Genomic DNA, 20,533 nt, shown 5'->3' with positions numbered 1-20,533 from the left:
GAGTGATCCCCCCCCCTAACCTTTACTGTGTTAGGACAGAGATGGGTTACAGGAACACTCATCATCTGAACAAGCCACATACTTCATTTATCCAACATGGAAGAGCATTTGCCTTTGCTTAAATCCAAAGAGGTTCTTTGTGGGTGATATGAAATGATGAACATTGACAGGTACATTTGCTATTACACCTAATTAGAATGTCAGTTTTACAGCCCATCACAAGAAAAGGAACGACCATAAAGCATTTATATTTTTCAAGTAAAACAAGAGAGATCCTATCTAGAGAATATGTCATCTATTCAAACAGGAGCTGAGAAGGGAACATTTTATTAGGGTCCAGACATAGAGGCGGGGGACATACCAGGCTCTAACCCCATTCTACTGAGGCTACATTGCAAATCTTGCTGGAGACATGATGGAAGCTGTATTAATTCATCGATAATAGTTGTTACTTTGCAGCTGTTTTGCACTCACACTATTACTACTTACACAAACCAATACCAGTTCCAAGTTTGTTTTTGTGAGGAATTAAAACAAATGAATCCCTGTGGACCCACATTTGTGGGTGAACAACAAAATAATTGGCTGGGTACCAGGATTCAAAACAAGTGGCTTGCACACCAAGAGCCCCAGTAGCAGAGTATTAAACTCACAAAGATAAGCAGCACAGTAAAGCATTAGGAATATAGGTTGTCAGACACAGCAGCTGACCTGTTTCTACCCTTCCCACCATGTGCAGACCACACTCTTAAGTAAGTTTAAAATCCTTTACTTACAGATACAAGGTCTCAGTTCATGCATTGTTCCATGCAGCAGCAAGAACAAGACAGGCAAAATAATATTGGGTAGAAAATACAGCATATAATTCCAAACACTTGCTGCAAGTCTGGGAGGCAAGATCATACACATAAGAGACTGCTTTGAATGAGTCAGACCATTGGTCCATCTAGTATAGTGCTGTCTTCAACAACTGGCAGCAGCACTCCAAGGTTTCAGACTGGGGCCATTCCTAGCCCTGTCTGGAGATGCCAGGGATTGAACCAGGGACCTTTCAGGTGCAAGGCAAATTGTCTACCAGTGAGCCAGGAGGCAGTCATAGAGCTCATCTTTTGCATGGAGAAGATCTCAAGTTCCATACCTGGTATCTCCAGGCAAAACTTGGGAAAGACTCTAGTCTGGAGATCTACTGCCAATTAGTTTCAACAATACTAAGCTGGATGGACCCATGAGCAAAGCAAGGAAATAGGCGGCAGCCTTACACCATGTGTCAGTACAATCACGGCACCAGACTTAAAGCAGCTGCTTTAATACTAGAGAGCAGTGACTAAGAACCTGCTTGAACATATGCTTTGCCCCTCTAGAGAATGAGAAGTCAGTCGGCCTGGTTTTAAATTTAGTTGATATTTCACCTAACCTACTTCAACACAAAATGTTCTTATGAAATATGCCACATTTTTTAAAGAAGAAGAAGAAGAAGAAGAAGAAGAAGAAGAAGAAGAAGAAGAAGAAGAAAAAGAAGAAGAAGAAGAAGAAGAAGAAGAAGAAGAAGAAGAAGAAGAAGAAGAAGAAGAAGAAGAAGAAGAAAAAGAAGAAGAAGAAGAAATGGAAATTATGATACGGGGATCAAGAATACCACACATCTATTGGTCAGCTAAAAAACAACAACCACTGAGTAGAGACAAAACAGCATTACAGTGGTACCTCGGGCTACATACACTTCAGGTTACATACACTTCAGGTTACAGACTCCGCTAACCCAGAAATAGTGCTTCAGGTTAAGAACTTTGCTTCAGGATGAGAACAGAAATCGTGCTCCAGCGGCGCGGCGGCAGCAGGAGGCCCCATTAGCTAAAGTGGTGCTTCAGGTTAAGAACAGTTTCAGGTTAAGAACAGACCTCCAGAACGAATTACCGTATATTTCGTCCCATAGGGTGCTCCGGCCCATAGGATGCACCTACCGTATTTTTCGCTCGATAACACGCACCCAACCATAACACGCATGTAGTTTTTAGAGGAGGAAAACAAGAAAAAAAATATTCTAAGCGAAACAGTTGATGTATGATTTTTGTGGTTCATGCTGTGGCCACAGACATGTGATCTGACGGTGAGTTTGGGGTAGCCCATTGCAAAAATCCTGAGGATCCACGTGGATCCATGTTTGTAACCACGTTTTTGCACCACTGCAGCCCCAGGCAACAGTGGGTGCGTGATTTTTTTGGTGCAAACTGTAGCCATGGACATGCTATGTGATCTGATGGTGAATTTGGGGTGACCCAGTGCAAAAATCCTGAGGATCCATGTGGATCTGTGCTTTGTAACCACGTTTTAAGTGGGGAGGGAAGGAAAAGCACTCAAGGGACAAGAAGCACGCGTGGAGCAAGCTCTGCTTCTCTCCCTCCCCCCCCCCTTAGCGAGCTAAAAACCTTTGCTGGAGGGACAGAGAGCCTGCTTGCTTTAAAGGAGCCTACCGGACAGGAGCCGCTTACACGAGTGTAAGCGGCTCCTGTCCGGTAGGCTCCTTTAAAGCAAGCAAGTTCTGCTTCTCTCCCTCCTTAGCGAGCTGAAAACCTCTGCTACAGGGACAGAGAGCCTGCTTGCTTTAAAGGAGCCTAAAGCAAGCAGGTTCTGCTTCTCTCCCTTCTCCTCCCCCCCCCCCCCTTAGCGTGCGCGGGAGGAGAGAGATACAGAGAGCCTGCTTGCTTTTTGCTTTAAAGGAGCCAAGCGGACAGGAGCCGCTTACACTCGTGTAAGCGTCTCCTCTCCCCTCCCACTTTGCTCCTTTAAAGAAGCAGGCACTCTGTCCCTCTCTCCTCCCCATTCAGCGGCTCTTCTCCCGCTGGAAACCACGGAGGAGGGAAGCATTCGCTCCGTAACACGCACAGACATTTCCCCTTACTTTCTAGGAGGAAAAAAACGCGTGTTATGGAGCGAAAACTACGGTAGTTTTTTGGGGGGAAATAAAGGGGGGGAAATTCCTTTATTCCCCCCCAAAAAACCAGGTTGGGGAATCCAAACCAGGTCGGGGAACAGCAGGATGGCAGCACTCCAACTCCCCGCTGTCCCCCGAGCTTGTGGGCTGCAGGCTGCTGCCCGCAAGCCTTGCGAGCCCGCGGGAACTCCCGCCGGGCTCGCAAGGCTTCCAGATAGCTTCCTGAAGCCTGGAGAGCACCGACCCCTCGTGCTCTCCAGGCTTCAGCAAAAGCCTGCATTCGCCCCCATAGGACGCACACACATTTCCCCCCCACACATTTTTGGAGGGGGGAAAGTGCGTCCTATAGGGCGAAAAATACGGTAAGTACTTAACCCGAGGTACCACTGTATATAGCAGCTTGCACAAAAATTCACAGTGCTCTGATAGGTGGCTTCTGCAGTTTTTCTGTTTTTGTCTATACAAGAGCTTGTGCACATTACAAAAGCATCACTGGATAAGGTATGACTTTTCTCATACAGCAATCTAGTCCCCTCCTGTGACCTAATGTCCAGCAGATTTTTTGGGGATTACAACTCCCATCAATCTCATGGCAATGCTAACTGCGGCAGATGGAAAGTTGTAGTCCAAAACATCTGCACACCACCAGGTTGATGGGGCTGCTCTTCTAGTGCAAGACCTAAAACAGACACGCCATGGACCAGGAGACTCCCTTCCACACAGAACTCCTGCGCCACTGCAGGTAGCTGGAGCTCGACAAACCTGAGAGTTGAGATCCTACATGACCCACAGACTGTGCAATCAGCACCCGTGTTGATGTACCACCAAGCAAAGCAGAATAACGCTACCAGTTACTGCAAGGCCATTAGACTGTATGAGGTCTCAACTCTGGAATTGCTAGGTTAAAAATCTAGGGAGCATGCATACAGCTTGACATCTGCCCCCCCCCCTGCAATTTCAGGAGCTTAATAAGGTACATGTATATAGGGCTGATGCCAAATTCGAGTTGAACCTCAGCAACGTGCCCTCTGGTGGACCTCCTCCTAGTTGGGTTAACCCTGGTATGGTTACTTGGTGACAGTGATGGTAGCTGTGCTTGGAGTCCTAGCCCCAACTGTCTAATGATGGTTGAAGAACATCCACAGTGCCATGCTCAGCTCCCAGTAATTCATGACATGCACCTGACGGATGCTGATCAAAGAGCTAGGCCTTCAATTTCCCAGAATGCCCATCAGAGTCATTGTGGGGAATTAAACTAGAGGTTCCAGATCCAGCCACCTTAAAAAGAGTCCAGAGCAAGCAGCTGTAATGGACCTTGCTGGGACCTTGACAGCTTCCCAAGGTACTCTGTGCTTATGCTGGGTCTACAGGCACGTTCTCTGGCTTTCAACCTGGCCACCATGTTCAGTTCCCAGGTATACATGTGGTTCGTCAAAGGCTCCTTACACTGGCCCATCTGGATGATTATACTGGTGCCACACAATGGGATTGAGCACTGCACCATCACCAATATAGAGGTCATAACAGGTCATGTGGTATAGTGGTTGGAGCGTTCCAACTAGAACCTGGGAGAGCAGGATTCTAATCCACACTGAGTCATGAAGCTCACTGAGTGAGCTTGAGCCAATCACCACCTCTCAGCCTAGGCTACATTCACAGGGTTGTTGTGAGAATATACTGGAGAGGGAGAGAACTATGTATGCTATCTTGAAGGAAAGGTGGCATATAAAAATAAAATAATAATAACATTCCTCAACATGCCAAACGTTCATCTGTTGGTCTGGCCTTTCACATTAACTGCTACGATAGTTTTAGAAATGATTTAGATGCTTCCACCTTCCCTTGATCATGAGGCAGAGCATAGAAAAGGCACCCAGCCATGAAGCTTGTGAAACTCTGAGCCAGTTTTAATGAATCCCACATCCAAAATGTGCAATTAGTAAATAAAACACCACTGTGTGCCAGTTTGCGAGCTTTTTTTTTTTAAAAAAAAATATGTTTATGATGTTGGTGTTTGCAAGGGAGTTATTTAACATTTTCATAATTACACGATGGCATAATTCAGCATTCAGTGATATCAGTATATAACCCATGAATGAAAACTGTCAAAGCCTGTTTTCTTCAACAAGATCAATGACAGCATCAAAAGGGGAATGGCACACAGGAAAGGGAACAGCACCAGGGATGCTTCCACCAGACAAGCTCTGGCCTGTGGATGTAGCGTTGCTGCCTTGGACTTGGAAGACTACAACACAAGAGATCCCAGTGGGCCAGAATCTTTCCACTAGAGTAGAAGACTACTGGACCAAGCTGGACCCCTCTAACCTCAGTGTGGGTGAATTGGAATATAGCTGCTGCAACTATATAGGGTTCAGTATCTGTCTGGTTGTTGTTGAAGCAACATTGTTCTTTCCCCATAACAACCACTGCCCCTGCCCAGTAACCCAAGGATAGGAAAGGCTAACCATAGAGGTTAGCAGCCTTTCTCAACCTTGGGTGCATAGCTGTCAACGTTTCCCTTTTTTTTAAGGGAAATTCCCTTATTCCGAATAAGATTCCTCGCAAGAAAAGGGAAAAGTTGACAGCTATGCTTGGGTGCCCAGGTGTTGTTAGACTTCAACTCCCATCATTCCTAGCTAGCAGGGTCAGGGATGATGGACGTTCAAGAACATCTGGGGACCCGAGATTGAGAAAGGCTGGGTTTGGAGTGTTAGACTGGGAAAGTCTAGGTCCACATCTCCATTCAGCCACAAGCTCACTGGCCGACATCAGGTCAATTTGTTTCTTTCTGTCTGTCTCTGTCTCTCTTTCCGCTGAAGCTATCTCACAGGGTTCTTGCAAGTATGAAGAACCATGCATATTGCCCAGATCTCCTTGGAAGGAGGGAGAGACAAAAATGTACTAGATAAAATAAATGCTCAAAACATAGCATGGTCTGCTGTATCAAAGTAAACATGATGTCAACTTAAAGAAACAAGCAGCATATTTGTTACTTGGAAACTGCCACAGTTTTAGAATCTTTGCCCCAAATATCTTGGGGGCTGCCAGTAAATCAGGGCATGCAATCATTACAGTTGCTAAGCCACTGCAAAAATACAAAGTGAATGCTTTGTCCCCTTAAGATGATTTTGCATGGGATATAACCATGCAAAATCTTCTTAACTTTTATCAGAAAGAATATTCTGTCGAGTTACTATCTAAGGCCACATCCTCACTGTACATTTAAAGCACTATCATGGCACTTTAACTGTCATGGCTTCCTTTAAGGTATCCTGGAAATGGAGTTTGGTAAGGGGGGAGTGAGAATTGTTAGGAGACCCCTGTATCTCTCACTTAGCTAGTATGTTCAGAGTGGTTTAACAGTCAAGCCCTCCTCCCAAGGAACTCTGGAATCATAGCTCTGTGAGGGGAATAAGGGTCTTCACAACCACACAGCCATCCATTTATGAAGAAGAGCTGCAAAGTAAACCATGAATCCCTTCTTCCTTCTGCCTAACAATTCTAGAATGTGCTTCATACTAGTGTGGTGCAGTGGTTACGAGCGTCAGGCCAGGACTTGAGAGGCCAGGGTTCAAAAACCTACTCAGCCATGAAGCTCACTGGGAGACTTTAGTCCAGTTACCACCTCTCAACCTACCTCACAGAGTTGTTGTGGGAATAAAATGGGGAGAGGGCAACTGTGTATGCCACCTGCAGTTTCTTGGAGGAAAGGTGGGATATAAATGTAATTCTAAATAAATGAATAAATGCAACGCACTTTCAATCACAGAGATAGAATATTCTTAGGAAGCAAAGTCCATGTGACAGAATGAGGAGGATGCTTCCAGTGATACAGCTGAGGCCTCATTAAAGGTGGCAGAGTTGGACACAGATCTGACCTGTGAGGTCAGATTCACCTTGGAAGTTCTTCCATTTGAGCCCCACTGAAATGAACAGCCATTGCACAATAGGATGGTTGTGCTTTTGCGCAGCTGTCCATTTCAACGAGGCTTCAACTTTCCCCGTGGTCACTCATGGGATTTTAAATCTGTTTTGCTTAGCTCTGGAAACAAAAATGGCATTATTTGGCTTGCTCTCTTCCTGAGGACAGAGGTGCCGTGTATTTTGTTGAATCACAGTTATCAGAACCTCAGGGGGATAAACGTAAGGAGGACGCAAATGTTCCCTTGATTTTGATTGATTTGTTCCTCTCTGAAACACTGGATGAATCTCAAGGGGGAAAGAGATGCGAGGAAGCGACTCCCCCAGTTAAGTAATGTTCACCTGGTCACCTTAGGCAGGCAACAGGCTGCTTTAATTTCCATGCTACCTGCAGAGGAAGTTTCCACAAACACTTTGTGGTAGAGACACTGCAGGTCACTCCACCACCAGTGTGCTTGGCAGAAGGTGATGTCTGTTTTTACTAGCCTGCAAACCCACACTGGTCCACCTATGTAGCTGGTATGAAAACAAAGGCTACTAGCCTAGACTGGTAAAAAAATAAAATGTTTTCAAGCTACTATGTTCTTATGTTCTTATAAGAGGGTTAAATAACTTTACGGAGGGCAAGGCAATCAACAGCTACTAATCATAGTAGTGGGGTAGGACAGCTGGAAACAAAAATCACATCTGGCAACCCATGAGCCCCTTTGGTTTCTGATAATAGATGGGAAGACAAATCTAAAAAGCCCAGGACACAAATTCTCAGGGCCCTCTAGCAGCTATGGTGGCTCATTTACCAGAAATAATGTACTTAATGTGAACTCTAGACCAAACTAAGCTTCCTAGAGCAAAATATACACCAGAATTAAGTATACACCAGAGTTAACGCTAAATACACGGCTACTAGTAAATGAGCCACCATAGCCTCTAGATGGACATGAAAATTTGTGTTCCAGGCTTTTTAGACTCGTCTACCCATGTACTAGGGACACAGGGTTAAACCACAGAGCCTAGGCCTTGCCGATCAGAAGGTTGGCGGTTCGAGTCCCCGCGACGGGGTGAGCTCCCGTTGCTCGGTCTCTGCTCCTGCCAACCTAGCAGTTAGAAAGCACAGCAGAGTGCAAGTAGATAAATAGGTACCACTCCAGCGGGAAGGTAAATGGCATTTCCATGCGCTGCTCTGGTTTGCCAGAAGTGGCTTAGTCATGCTGGCCACATGACCCAGAAGCTGTACGCCAGCTCCCTCGGCCAATAAAGCGAGATGAGCACCGCAACCCCAGAGTTGTCCGCAACTGGACCTAATGGTCAGAGGTCCCTTTACCTTCTTACCCATGTACTATCTGAAACCAAAGCAGCACATTGGTTGCCCGATGTGTAATATATTGGCATTCTTTTCAGCTCTCCTGCTCCCCACTATGGTGGCTGTGTCCTACCTCTGATTTGAGAGACAATATGGGTTCCTTGGTGAATCCTAAGTGGTGAGAGAGTGCTGTTATGCTCATGACCAGCTCACAGGCTTCTCACAGGCTTGGGTCACTAGCCTGATGTAACAGGCTCATATTATGTCCTTAGGAACTGTTGTGGACCACAAGCCTGCTGTAAGCCTGAAAAGATATCTTAGAAAAAAGAGATCAGCCATTTTGGATCCAGAAAGAGCAAATAACACCATGCCGGGGGGGGGGGGTTGGCACTGAAGAGGAGGAGACAATTTGCTTTTATCTAAAAATGCTTCTAACAGTTCAAGTGGTTTGAACTGAAAGCTTTGACATCTATGAAGAGTTCAGTCACCAGGCTGCAGCTTAAACTATATTAACACATATACTATACTACATGTCCTGCAGATGGTCAAGTAAATTTTTTTCCTTAAGCTACAATCATAAACCCCTAAATTGCATAGTAACTTTCCCCCATGTTATCTTAGTGTGGTAATTCCAACATTAACATTTCAAGTTTCCCCCTGCCAAATGATATCTATGAAACATGATGCAAAAATACAGTTACGCATAAAAAGAGTTTTCTGAGCAGGCAATGGGGGTGGGTTCTCTCTTCTCTATTCCAGTGTTTCCCAACCTTTTTTGGGCAAAGGCACACTTGTTTGATGAAAAAAATCTCGAGGCACACCACCATTACAGCCCCGTGCCGTCAGCGCGCAGCGTCACGCTGGGAGGGACGCACGAAAGTGTAAGTTTCAATTTTTTCCCCTCCCCCTTGCCGGGGAACCTCCAAGCTTTGGGGGTGGGGGGGAGGAGGCAGCAAAGCGAGGCAGGAAGGAGAGCGCGGCTTGGCTGGGTGAGCTTTGGCAGGGGCAGGGAATGAGAGCCATGAGGCGGGCGCTGCGGGCGGAGGCGCTGCCCGCCGAGCTCGCAGGCAGCCAGGCAGGCAGACAGCGAGAGCCCCGCGCTGGGCGGCCTCTCCTCGCCGCCGCCCCGCCTCTCGCCGCCCGACTCGCCCGACTCCCTCCAGGCAACATCTCGCGGCACACCAGGCAACATCTCACGGCACACTAGTGTGCCGCGGAACAGTGGTTGGGAAACACTGCTCTATTCAACACAAGGGGAACTTATCTGCCAATTACTCCTGCACTGGCAAGAAGGTGTCATGTCAAGGCAGGCTAATAATATAGATCAGTGTCTACTCAAGGAAGTGACTCACCTGGCTTTGAAGCCATGTCCACGGCCAATAGTTGAGTAGGAGCAGAGTTTTATCTCCCAGTAAAAGCATCCCCTCAGTGTTCAGATGACTTCCTGAGGTTGAACACAATGGCTAATGGGGAAACTGTAGGTGACTCACTAAACCTGAGTCACACAGATACAAAAAAGGACCAAAGTGGGCAAAGGTGAGTTGTTGTGGGGGTTTTTACAAGCGAGTCATCAGATGAGACATCCATGGCACAAAATTATGAGGAAGGCTGCAAAGACTTATTTCACTACAAATTGCATAAATCATGTGAGGCCACTCACACATAGAATTATCACAACAGCAGCATGCCTGCTAACTCTACTTGCAAACACATTGTTAGTGTGTTTAGTGCATGGAACACTAATGTGGGCAAGGGCTTTTATGTTCTAAGGTTGATTTTTCAAAATAAATAAATAAATGACACAACGTTTCAGCATCTAAAAAGACACCACAGCCCAGTACTATCCATTGTGTTCTTAAACTTGCAAGTTTGTATTTATTTATTTAAGAGATGTAAGAAATCTTACTAAGAGACACTCTTCACAAAGTGGCACAGGGTTGTGACCAACTCGGAGTAGTCCCATTTAAATGAATGAATCAATCTAAGTTAGTCATGTCTAGTAACTTCAGTGGGGCTGCTCCGAGCAGGTCTAGCACTGGATACCACTCTTAAAAAATAAACATTAAAAAAATGTAACCAATGCAATGTACAGTCATACCTTGGTTGCCGAACGCCTTGGAACTTGTACGTTTTGGCTCCCGAGCAATCAAAAACCAGAAGTGAGTGTTCTGGTTTGCAAACAATTTTTGGAAGCCAAACATCCAGGGCGGCTTCCGCGACTTCCGATTGGCTGCAGGACGCTCCTTCAGCCAATCAGAAGCCACGTCTTGGTTTTTGAACGGGCTCCCAGAATGCATTCTGTTCAAGAACCAAGGTACGACTGTAATTTAATACCATTTAAAACATCCACTGCTAAAAGCTAGCAAAGGAGCTCCACATTGTCCAGCATAACATAAGCATACCAAAAAAAGTCAATAACAATTTCTACAGCTTAATTTACAACTAGGCACCAAATGCCATGACAACAAGGTGGATCTTCAAGGCCCAATCTCATGTCGCTGAAATCCACCGTGAAATCTGTTCCATGTATCTGACGGTCTACTTGTCTTTATAGGTGTGCACCTAAGTAGGCCCTCTGGAGTGAATCTTAAGGCACAGGTAATTTGATACAGGTGTCACCCAGTTCTTTTAAGTAATCCTGTCCCAAAAGATTCATTGTTTTAAAAGTCATCACCAGCACCTTAAATTAAGCTGGCAATGCACTGGATATGTACCAAAACCACCTGACGTATAGGTTATATAAATCTAAAAACCAACACACCAAGACAACATATCTTCATCTCATTGACAAAACTTACCTAAGCTTTTCAGCAGACACTCCACATAAATTCACAGCCTAAAATGGTCTAGTCAGATCATTCAGAATCCAGAAGTGTTCAATGATGACTCTCAGAACTGACCATATAATAGCCAGAATGAGAGGATGGTGCCCATGTTAGTCATTTCACTCTTAGCTGGGAATACAAACACATCAAGACTACTGCACTCCCACAGTCCTATATAAAATAGCGTGCGCCAGGAATACGGATGAAGCACCATAGAAAATGCTTTAAAATATTATTGGGCCTAGGGGTATTATCAGCCAGTAGGCACATCAACCTATACAACTTGATATACAGCATAATCAGGAGTTACTTGTGTATAAATATTGCAGTGCCATTTCCAGCTTTTCCCTTCAGCTAAAAATACATCCTTGTGGCCAAGAGTGTTTATACTCTGGTGCTGCAGCTCCTCATAAAGGCTGGCATCTGTCTGAATTGTAACTTTTTTTTTCATGAGCAGAAAGAGGAACAACAGTTCAGTCACCATACATGATTATTCCCAAGGATGGTCGGGTTGGTCTTACCATGAAGTGACATGAAGACGTGGAATTTTGGCAGTAGATTCCAGAGGGGGCACCATTTTCCTGCCTCCAATCTTCATCTCTGTGCTCGATTAAAAACTGCATGGGAGGAGGGGTGTCATTTTAACATTTTTGCCTTATTTGCTCAAAATAAATCAGAGGGAAGCATTGTCAAGTCCACAGATGATGGTGCATTGTATGAGTTCAACAAAGAACAAGACTAGGGGTAAACAAATGGTGGATTTTGCTTAAGTGATTATTCTGGCTTTGACAAAACAATTGACAAAATGACGCCAATTCATAGTTATCAGCTTTCTGAATGTTACCTGCAGTAACAAGACACAAAACCTGCTGTTTCTGTTTCAGTGGGTAATAGTAGAGAACACATACAGGCTGTAGCCATACATAACACTAAGCCATAATTTAGTGTTGCAAAGATATAATAATAATAATAATAAAATAAATATGTTTGTTTATTTATTCATTCATGCATGCATGCATGCATGCATGCATGCATAGATACATACATACATACTCCACCCATCCCAGCCACTCTGGGTGGCTTCCAACAAAATATTAAAAATACACTAAAACATTAAAAACTTCTTTAAACAGGGCTGCCTTCAGATGTCTTCTAAAAGTCAGATAGCTGTTTATTTCCTTGACATCTGGTGGGAGGGCGTTCCACAGGGCAGGCGCCACTACCGAGAAGGCCCTCTGCCTGTTTCCCTGTAACCTCACTTCTCACAGTGAGGGGACCACCAGAAGGCCCTCAGAGCTGGACCTCAGTGTCCAGGCTGAGTGACGGGGGTGGAGACACTCCTTCAGGTATACTGGGCCGAGGCCGTTTAGGGCTTTAAAGGTCAGGTTATGTGTCCCCCTTCCCCTCTCTTGTTCCAGGTATGGCTACGAAGAAAAGATTGTAAACTTCTGCTTCCATGTTAGATTGACCACAATTTACTGTTATGCCTAAACCCTAAACCAGGGGTCTGCAACCCACGGCTCCGGAGCCGCATGTGGCTCTTTTACACCTTTGACGTGGCTCCGGAGTGGATACTAGCGAGGGGAGGCGCATTGTGCGCCCCGACACTCCCCACTGTGGTGGGCGCTGTACTGGCTGTGACGTCGCATGGGGGCGGTGCGTGCATTAGTCACACACCGTCCCGACGTCACCTTCCCGCCCACTGTCAGATCGGAGGGCAGTGGCGCGCATGCAGGTCTACGACTGCGAGGAGGAAGATGACGTCCCTGTTTTGGACCCCTGGTAGGCCAATGGTTTTGCGGCTCCCAGTTTTTTTTTCTTCGGAAACGGGTCCAAGTGGCTCTTTTTGTCTTAAAGGTTGCAGACCCCGGCCCTAAACTATGGTTATGAATTGTTGAAACAAGATAGCATCACAAATTGTTGTTTGAACTACTGTTTGAACAAATCACTACAAGGATTAGCCACAGTATGCCTAGACATGAAAGTCACAACAAGGCATGATCAATCTAAAACAAAAGAAAAACACTCCAAACACCTCCATGAAGGTGTACCAAAGAGGAAAGAAGAAGCATGAGAGCTCACTGCAGTTCATAACACTAAAACATGGTTTAATGCAGCCCTCCAGCCCTTCAAATATTGCTGGACTACAGCTCTCATTCTCCATGACCTCTGGTTATTGCTAGCTGCGGTTGATGGGAGTTGGAGTCCAATGACATATGGAGGGTCACAGCTTCCCTACCTGAGTTAATGTTACGTATGAATGCAGCCATTATATGGTACTGAACACTGAATGAAAATCTCAGCTTTAATATGAAAAACAGTCTAGGTTTCTAGTCCTTATGGCAGCAAATGTATGCTTGAAAATATATGGTCAATGCCTATGGACTATGAGGCTTCAATGTCTATGACCAGGGCAGAACCAGCAAGTACTGTGTGTGTGTGTGTGTGTGTGTGTGTGTGTGTGTTTGTGTGTGTGTGTCAGAAGAAAGATTGCAAATTGAAATTATGCAAACTGAGCTCAGCTTGCATAATGTACACAGGTTGCAGAATTCATCTTTTCTTCTCTTTGCCTCAATGCAATTTTTCCATTATTTCACCAATGAGTACACAAATCCCTGACAATGCACCATCATCTTGCTGGGTTGGTCTTGTGCTTCTTTCCATATCGTGGTAATACAACAACTCTACACTTTACTCTACAAAATTATACTGATATTTCCACAGCAAACACATAAAAGGAGGGTGTCCCATCAGCATCCTTATGTACACATCTATAAGCATCAGTGAGCCCAGGCCCAATCAGGGTTTTGAAGCTCATGGGGTTGTGTATTTTTGCACAGTACCCCAGCCCACGAGCGCTGAGAAATTCCAGGGGTTCGAAACACTTACCTAGGATTTGTACTTCCTTTTGGAATGAGGCACAGTGGAGACTGCAGTGTCTTTATAATATAAGGTTTCTTTACACATATATACAACCTGAGCCTGTGATGGGGGGTTCACAGCATTAACACCCCAATAGAGTCTTGTTTCTCCCCCACCCCACCCCCCCTAGCCACAGTCTTGGATTCAAACAGAAATCAATCACTGCCCATACTCTCTCTCCAGCTTTTCTTTTGGCCCACATCACAGCAACTCAACTCTAAACTCTGGCTTAACTAACTATGAGCTGGGGGGGGCACCGCCCATTTGCCATCTCGCACAGAGCCCCTTTCCTTTGTTTCCCTTAATGGCCCATCACCCTGGCTATGACCTCAGTGAAGGAAGCTAGCCTGACTTATATTGTAACACTTGCTGGATGGAGGTGTTAAAAGGATCTTGAATACAGCCTCCTTCCTCCCCCCAAAAAAACTTATAACACTGTGTGTGCGCGCATGTGTGCACACACCCACGGTAAAGATCAGGACGACATGGGGTTGGGGGGCCAACTCCCATCTCTTGTGGGGCTCAATTAGTGCCAGCGCCTTCTGTCAGGAGTTTGGGTGTAACCTTCAACGCCTCCCTTTCTATGGAGGTGCAGGTTGCAATTGCGGCGAAGGCGGCATTTTTCCACTTCCACTGTGCTAACCAGCTGGTCCCTTACCTTCCTCGCCCTGATCTCGCCACAGTGATCCATGTGATGGTCACCTCCAGGCTTGACTACTGTAATTCGCTCTACGCGGGGCTGCCCTTGAAGCTGACCCAAAAACTCCAGCAGGTGCAGAACGCCGTGGTGAGGCTCCTTACGAGGTCCTTGCCACGGGACCACATTCATCCAGTGCTACACCAGCTGCACTGGCTCCCGGTGGAGTACAGGGTCAGGTTTAAAGTGCTAGTTTAAACCTTTAAAGCCCTATACAAACTAGGACCCTCGTACTTACGGGACCGCCTCTCCTGGTACACCCTACAGAGGACCTTATGGTCCACAAACAATAATACTTTGGAGGTCTCGGACCTCAAGGAGTTTAGACTGGCCTCGACCAGGGCCAGAGCCTTTTCAGCCCTGGCCCCAGTCTGGTGGAACGCTCTGTCACAAGAGACCAGGGCCCTGCGGGATTTGACATCTTTCCACACGGCCTGCCAGATGGAGCTGTTCTGCCAGGCCTTTGGTCCGGGCCCAGTCTGACCCCCTTCTTTCTATGGGGCCCTGTGTTTAAGTGGCCTCCTTGGCTCTTTCTATCAGCCCATATGGGACCAGTATGGGTGGCTGGGCCTAGTGTACTTTTAATTCCTTACCCCTACGGTTTTGATTCATGGGTTCCCACTTAATTTTATTTTGATTTTAAATGTGATTCTAATTGTATTTTAAACTAATCGTTTGATTTTGTGTTGTTATTGTATTATTTATTTGGTGTTAGCTGCCCTGAGCCTAGTCTCCGCCAGGGAGGGTGGGGTATAAATAAAAAATTATTATTATTATTATTAAGGTTGGCCTTAACCACAGTGCTGCTGACGTAACACTTAATCACAATTTAGGTGGGTGGTGAAATCTGCACTCCAGGTGGGAGGAGAGGGAAAATGCACTCTCACAGCCCTCTTCTAGTAGCTTAATCCAGTGGCGTCGCAATGGGGGAGCGTGGGGGGCGGTACTCGCCTGGTTCCATGCCTGCGGGGGTGGCAAGAAGTCACCCCACAGGGGCTCGTGGCAGCGCGAGCAGCCATCGTGCCACCGCCTTTGGAGGATCCTCCGTTCACAGCGGCAACCACAAGCAGAGGATCCCGGCACCTGCAGCAAACTGTGCATGTACGGCGTTGCACGCATGCGCTGTACGTAGCGGCGACGCACATGCATTGTATAGTGGTTTGCTGCCGGCGCTGCTCCAGTGCCATACGGATGCTGCCGGGGTCCTCTGCTCACTGCTGCAGCTGCAATTGGAGGATTCTCCATTCGTGGCTGTAGCGGCACCGGAGGGTTCCCAGCACCGTCTGTATGGCGCTAGAGTGGCTCAGGCGGCAAACCGCTATACAAAGCATGTGCGGTGTCGCTATGCATCGTACGTAGCAACGCTGCACATGCGCCCTATGTCGTGACACCTGCCCCAGGTGTCACGACGCCTTCCTTCGTCCCTGGCTTCTTTGGATTTTTTGTATGTGGGGGGTGGGGGTGGGATGGATGTTTGGTTGGGCTTGGGGAATTATTATTTTTTTTATTTTGATGTTTTTGTAATTTTTACATTTTTTGTTTGTATTGTTTTATTGGTTTTGTTTGTTTGTTTAAGTTGTTATTTTGTTTTTAGGGGGAGGGCTCAGGGCTGCCGGGGAGTGGGCCCCAGCCCACAAAATGGCTGGGGCATGTTCCACAGGGGGGGATGCACTGGGACAACCGATCTCAGTGATCACGGGTAGGAGGAGGAGTTACGCTAAGACCAGACCATGTCATTACAGAGGAGGCAGGTTTAGTCGTTGTCTGAGGACTATCCCTGCCTCCGGGTCTGGTCCTGTCCGGATGGATACTAGAATCAGCAAGGGATACCCACGTGACCTGAAGGTGCTGCTGTGCAATGCCAGGTCAATGATTCGTAAGACCACTGCCATCCATGACTTGATCATGGATGGAGGATTTGACCTGGCATGTGTAACAGAGACTTGGTTGGATGAAGCAGATGGGCCTGTCCTTGCCGCTGCTTGTCCACCAGGTTTCTCTTACGCACAGCAACCCAGGTCACGTGGGCGGGGAGGGGGGGTTGCAGTGATTTTTAGGAAGTCATTAGTTTGCACCAGGCGTCCTATTGGGAAGACCCAGTTTTCTGAGTGCATGTTCTGGAAGTTGGGCAATAGGGGCAGTACAGGATTCCTTTTGGTGTACCGACCTCCCCGCTGCACCAAGGATTCCCTGCCCGAGCTGCTCCAGGTCGTGGCGGATGTTCTCCTGGAGACACCTAGCCTGGTCGTCCTAGGGGATTTTAACATCCATGCCGACACGACCTTACAAGGGGCCGCTCGGGACTTCGTGGAAAGCATGGCCTCCATGGGGCTGTCCCTGAATAAGTCTGGCCCAACCCATAGCCGTGGACATGCCTTGGACCTGGTGTTTACCTCTATGGATGTTGGTGATCTGACACTAAGTAAAAGCGAAATGAAAGAAGTGCCATGGTCAGATCACTTCCTGGTGCAACTGGACTTCTCTGCGACCCATCCCCTCTGCAGGGAGGTGGGACCAATTCGGATGGTCCGCCCCCGCCACTTAATGGATCCAAATGGTTTCCAGAGAGTGGTAGGGGATGCTTTATCCCATGTTGATGGCCTTTCAGCCGATTCCCTGGTGGCCCGCTGGAATGTGGAGTTAACCAGGGCTATTGACTGTTTGGCTCCGAAGCGCCCTCTCCGATTGCATGGAGCCCGGACAGCCCCGTGGTTTTCCACGGATCTGAGGGCAATGAAACAATCGTTGAGACGGCTAGAGCGCCGGTGGCGGATAACTCATTCCGAATCTGACCGGACACAGGTTAGAGCTCAACGTCGAGCCTACCAAGTGGCGATAGCGACGGCGAAGAAGAATTTCTTCACCGCCTCTATTGCATCTGCAGAAAACAGCAGCAGGAGACTTTTTCAGGTGGTTCACAATTTAGCGGAACCACCTGCAACATCGGGGCCCAGTACGGGCCACATGTTCTCCTGCAATGATTTTGCAAAGTTTTTTGCAGATAAAATCGCCCAGATTCGGGAAGAAGTAGACTCCACCGTGGGAGCAGGGCCGGGGCGGGAGAGTGCTAGAGTTCTGTCTAGTCAAGTTGAGTGGGATCAATTTCAATCTGTTACCTCCGAGGATGTGGACAGGCTGCTTGGACGAGTGAAACCAACCACCTGTCTCCTGGATCCTTGCCCATCCTGGCTTATAAAAGCTAGCCGGGAAGGACTGGGCGATGGGCTTCGTGGGGTGGTGAATGCTTCCCTCCGTGAGGGAGCCTTCCCAGACCCGCTGAAAGAGGCGGTTATTAAACCGCTTCTTAAAAAACCATCTTTAGATGCGGCCACGATGGCCAACTATCGCCCAGTCTCAAATCTTCCATTCCTGGGCAAGGTGATTGAGCGAGTGGTTGCTGAACAACTCCAGGCACGCCTGGAAGAAGCGGACCATTTGGATCCCTTCCAGTCGGGATTCAGGCCTCATCATGGGACTGAAACTGCCTTGGTCGCACTGGTTGATGATCTCCGGCGGGCTAGGGACAAAGGTGAGAGCTGTTTCCTAGTTCTGCTGGATCTCTCAGCGGCGTTTGATACCATCGACCATAGCATCCTTCTGGACCGTCTTGAGGGGCTGGGAGCTGGGGGCACTGTTATACAGTGGTTCCGCTCCTTCCTCCTGGGCCGTGTTCAGAAAGTGGTGGTGGGGGATGAGTGTTCAGACCCTTGGGCCCTCACTTGTGGGGTGCCTCAGGGTTCTGTCCTCTCCCCCATGCTTTTTAACATCTATATGAAGCCGCTGGGAGAGATCATCAGGAGGTTTGGGCTGGGTGTTCATCAGTATGCGGATGACACCCAGCTCTACCTCTCTTTTAAATCAGAACCAGTGAAGGCGGTGAAGGTCCTGTGTGAGTGTCTGGAGGCGGTTGGAGGATGGATGGCGGCTAACAGATTGAGGTTGAATCCTGACAAGACAGAAGTACTGTTTTTGGGGGACAGGAGGCGGGCAGGTGTGGAGGATTCCCTGGTCCTGAATGGGGTAACTGTGCCCCTGAAGGACCAGGTGCGCAGCCTGGGAGTCATTTTGGACTCACGGCTGTCCATGGAGGCACAGGTCAAATCTGTGTCCAGGGCAGCTGTTTACCAGCTCCATCTGGTACGTAGGCTGAGACCCTATCTGCCTGCGGACTGTCTCGCCAGAGTGGTGCATGCTCTGGTTATCTCCCGCTTGGACTACTGCAATGCGCTCTACGTGGGGCTACCTTTGAAGGTGACGCGGAAACTACAACTAATCCAGAATGCGGCAGCTAGACTGGTGACTGGGAGCGGCCGCCGAGACCATATAACACCGGTCTTGAAAGACCTGCATTGGCTCCCAGTACGTTTCCGAGCACAATTCAAAGTGTTGGTGCTGACCTTTAAAGCCCTAAACGGCCTCGGTCCAGTATACCTGAAGGAGCGTCTCCACCCCCATCAGTCTGCCCGGACGCTGAGGTCCAGCGCCGAGGGCCTTCTGGCGGTTCCCTCATTGCGAGAAGTGAGGCTACAGGGAACCAGACAGAGGGCCTTCTCGGTAGTGGCGCCCGCCCTGTGGAACACCCTTCCAGCAGATGTCAAAGCGATAAACAACTATCTGACATTCAGGAGACATCTTAAGGCAGCCCTGTTCAGGGAAGTTTTTAACGTGTGACATTTTACTGTATTTTTGGTTTTTATGGAAGCCGCCCAGAGTGGCTGGGGAGGCCCAGCCAGATGGGCGGGGTATAAATAATAAATTATTATTATTATTATTATTATTACTGGCTTAATCAGAACCAAAGATTCATAGGAACATAGGAAGGCACATAGTATCAGGTCAGACTAACTATCTAGCCCAGTGCTTTCTATCTAAATGGCAGAGGGTCTCCCGTGTCTCTGGCAGAGGTCTCTCCCCTCATCTGCTACCTGATTCTTTTCACCGGAAACATCAGAGTTCGAACTCGGCTCCTTCATCACACAGAGCATGTGCTCCACCCGCCAAGTCCATTTCCTCCACTCGGGAGCATTATGACTGCACCAGCCTTCCAAGTCTAAAATCTGTTTCTGCAATTCTCAGAATGTGCAGAAACAGAGATTTCTGTTCTATTATAAACTCTCAGCTTGATGTCACATTTCTAAACAACTGAATTTTTATTTTTATTTTAAGCAATCAGCATTCAGAGATATGGGAAGAGCATTTTACAAAAAGGTACTTTGCAGCCCCTGGAAGCATATTGGCATGACTCAGACAATGGAGGCTTATATATCCCCCAAAAGAAGTCAAGAGCTAGTAGTGAAATAAACAGCCCCCAGAATTTTCAGCCAGTTATTGACAAATCTTTTAGTGACCAGAGAGGATCTTTGCAGTTCTCAAAAGAACAACCTGGGCTGGCCATCCATTGCAGTGCCAATGTATAGGGTACAGGGTGTGGGTCGGTGTATTACGATCACATGAAATGGACACACATAGGAAGTGTCTCCCACTAGGCAGAAGCATTGCTGCGACTGCACTTATTTGAAAACATGGGTCTCTTGAGAGACCTTGCAGCATCTTCTGTGACCCATTAGGCAGCCAACTACAGGGCTATTGAGCTGAAGGTATTTCTCTCAGGAGGATTTCATGCAGACAAAAACACACACACGTCACAGCAACTGAGAAAATTTCTGGAACTGAGACACTAAGAATTGTAACTGTGGCCTTCTGCACACAAGCAAATGCTCCACTGCTCTTATGACTCTTATATTATGACTCTTCCCCTAGACCATGACCATATTATTATATTATATTGTATTATATTATTATATTATTATAGATAATTTATTACGGTTGGAGACCAGCTTATAAAACACACTTGGGGGTACAATCTCAGAAGGAAGGCAAACATTTAAAACAATGTACAACAATAAATTTAAAATTTATTAATGTGATAAGAGCATAGA

General features: G+C 47.1%; 1 protein-coding gene across 6 annotated transcripts in view; it reads right to left on the bottom strand.

Annotated features, from left to right (window-relative positions):
* The window catches only part of SLC4A10 (solute carrier family 4 member 10), a 168,657-nt gene that overhangs the window by 115,195 nt on the left and 32,929 nt on the right, over nucleotides 1-20,533 (bottom strand). For 4 of the 6 annotated variants that reach the window (XM_081198843.1, XM_081198847.1, XM_081198844.1 and 1 more), the window contains exon 2: nucleotides 11,497-11,592. The exons of the other annotated variants lie outside the window; for them this stretch is intronic. In XM_081198843.1, the coding sequence (XP_081054969.1) occupies nucleotides 11,497-11,592 (96 nt within the window). The remainder of the gene's footprint in view (nucleotides 1-11,496; nucleotides 11,593-20,533) is intronic. 6 annotated transcript variants of the gene reach the window in all.

This window comes from Podarcis bocagei, assembly GCF_964188305.1.
Source record: "Podarcis bocagei genome assembly, chromosome: 1".
In the NCBI taxonomy this organism is placed as follows: Eukaryota; Metazoa; Chordata; class Lepidosauria; order Squamata; family Lacertidae; genus Podarcis; species Podarcis bocagei.
The sequence above is the reverse complement of the archived record's forward strand: the minus strand, read 5'-3'. Positions and strand labels throughout refer to the sequence as shown.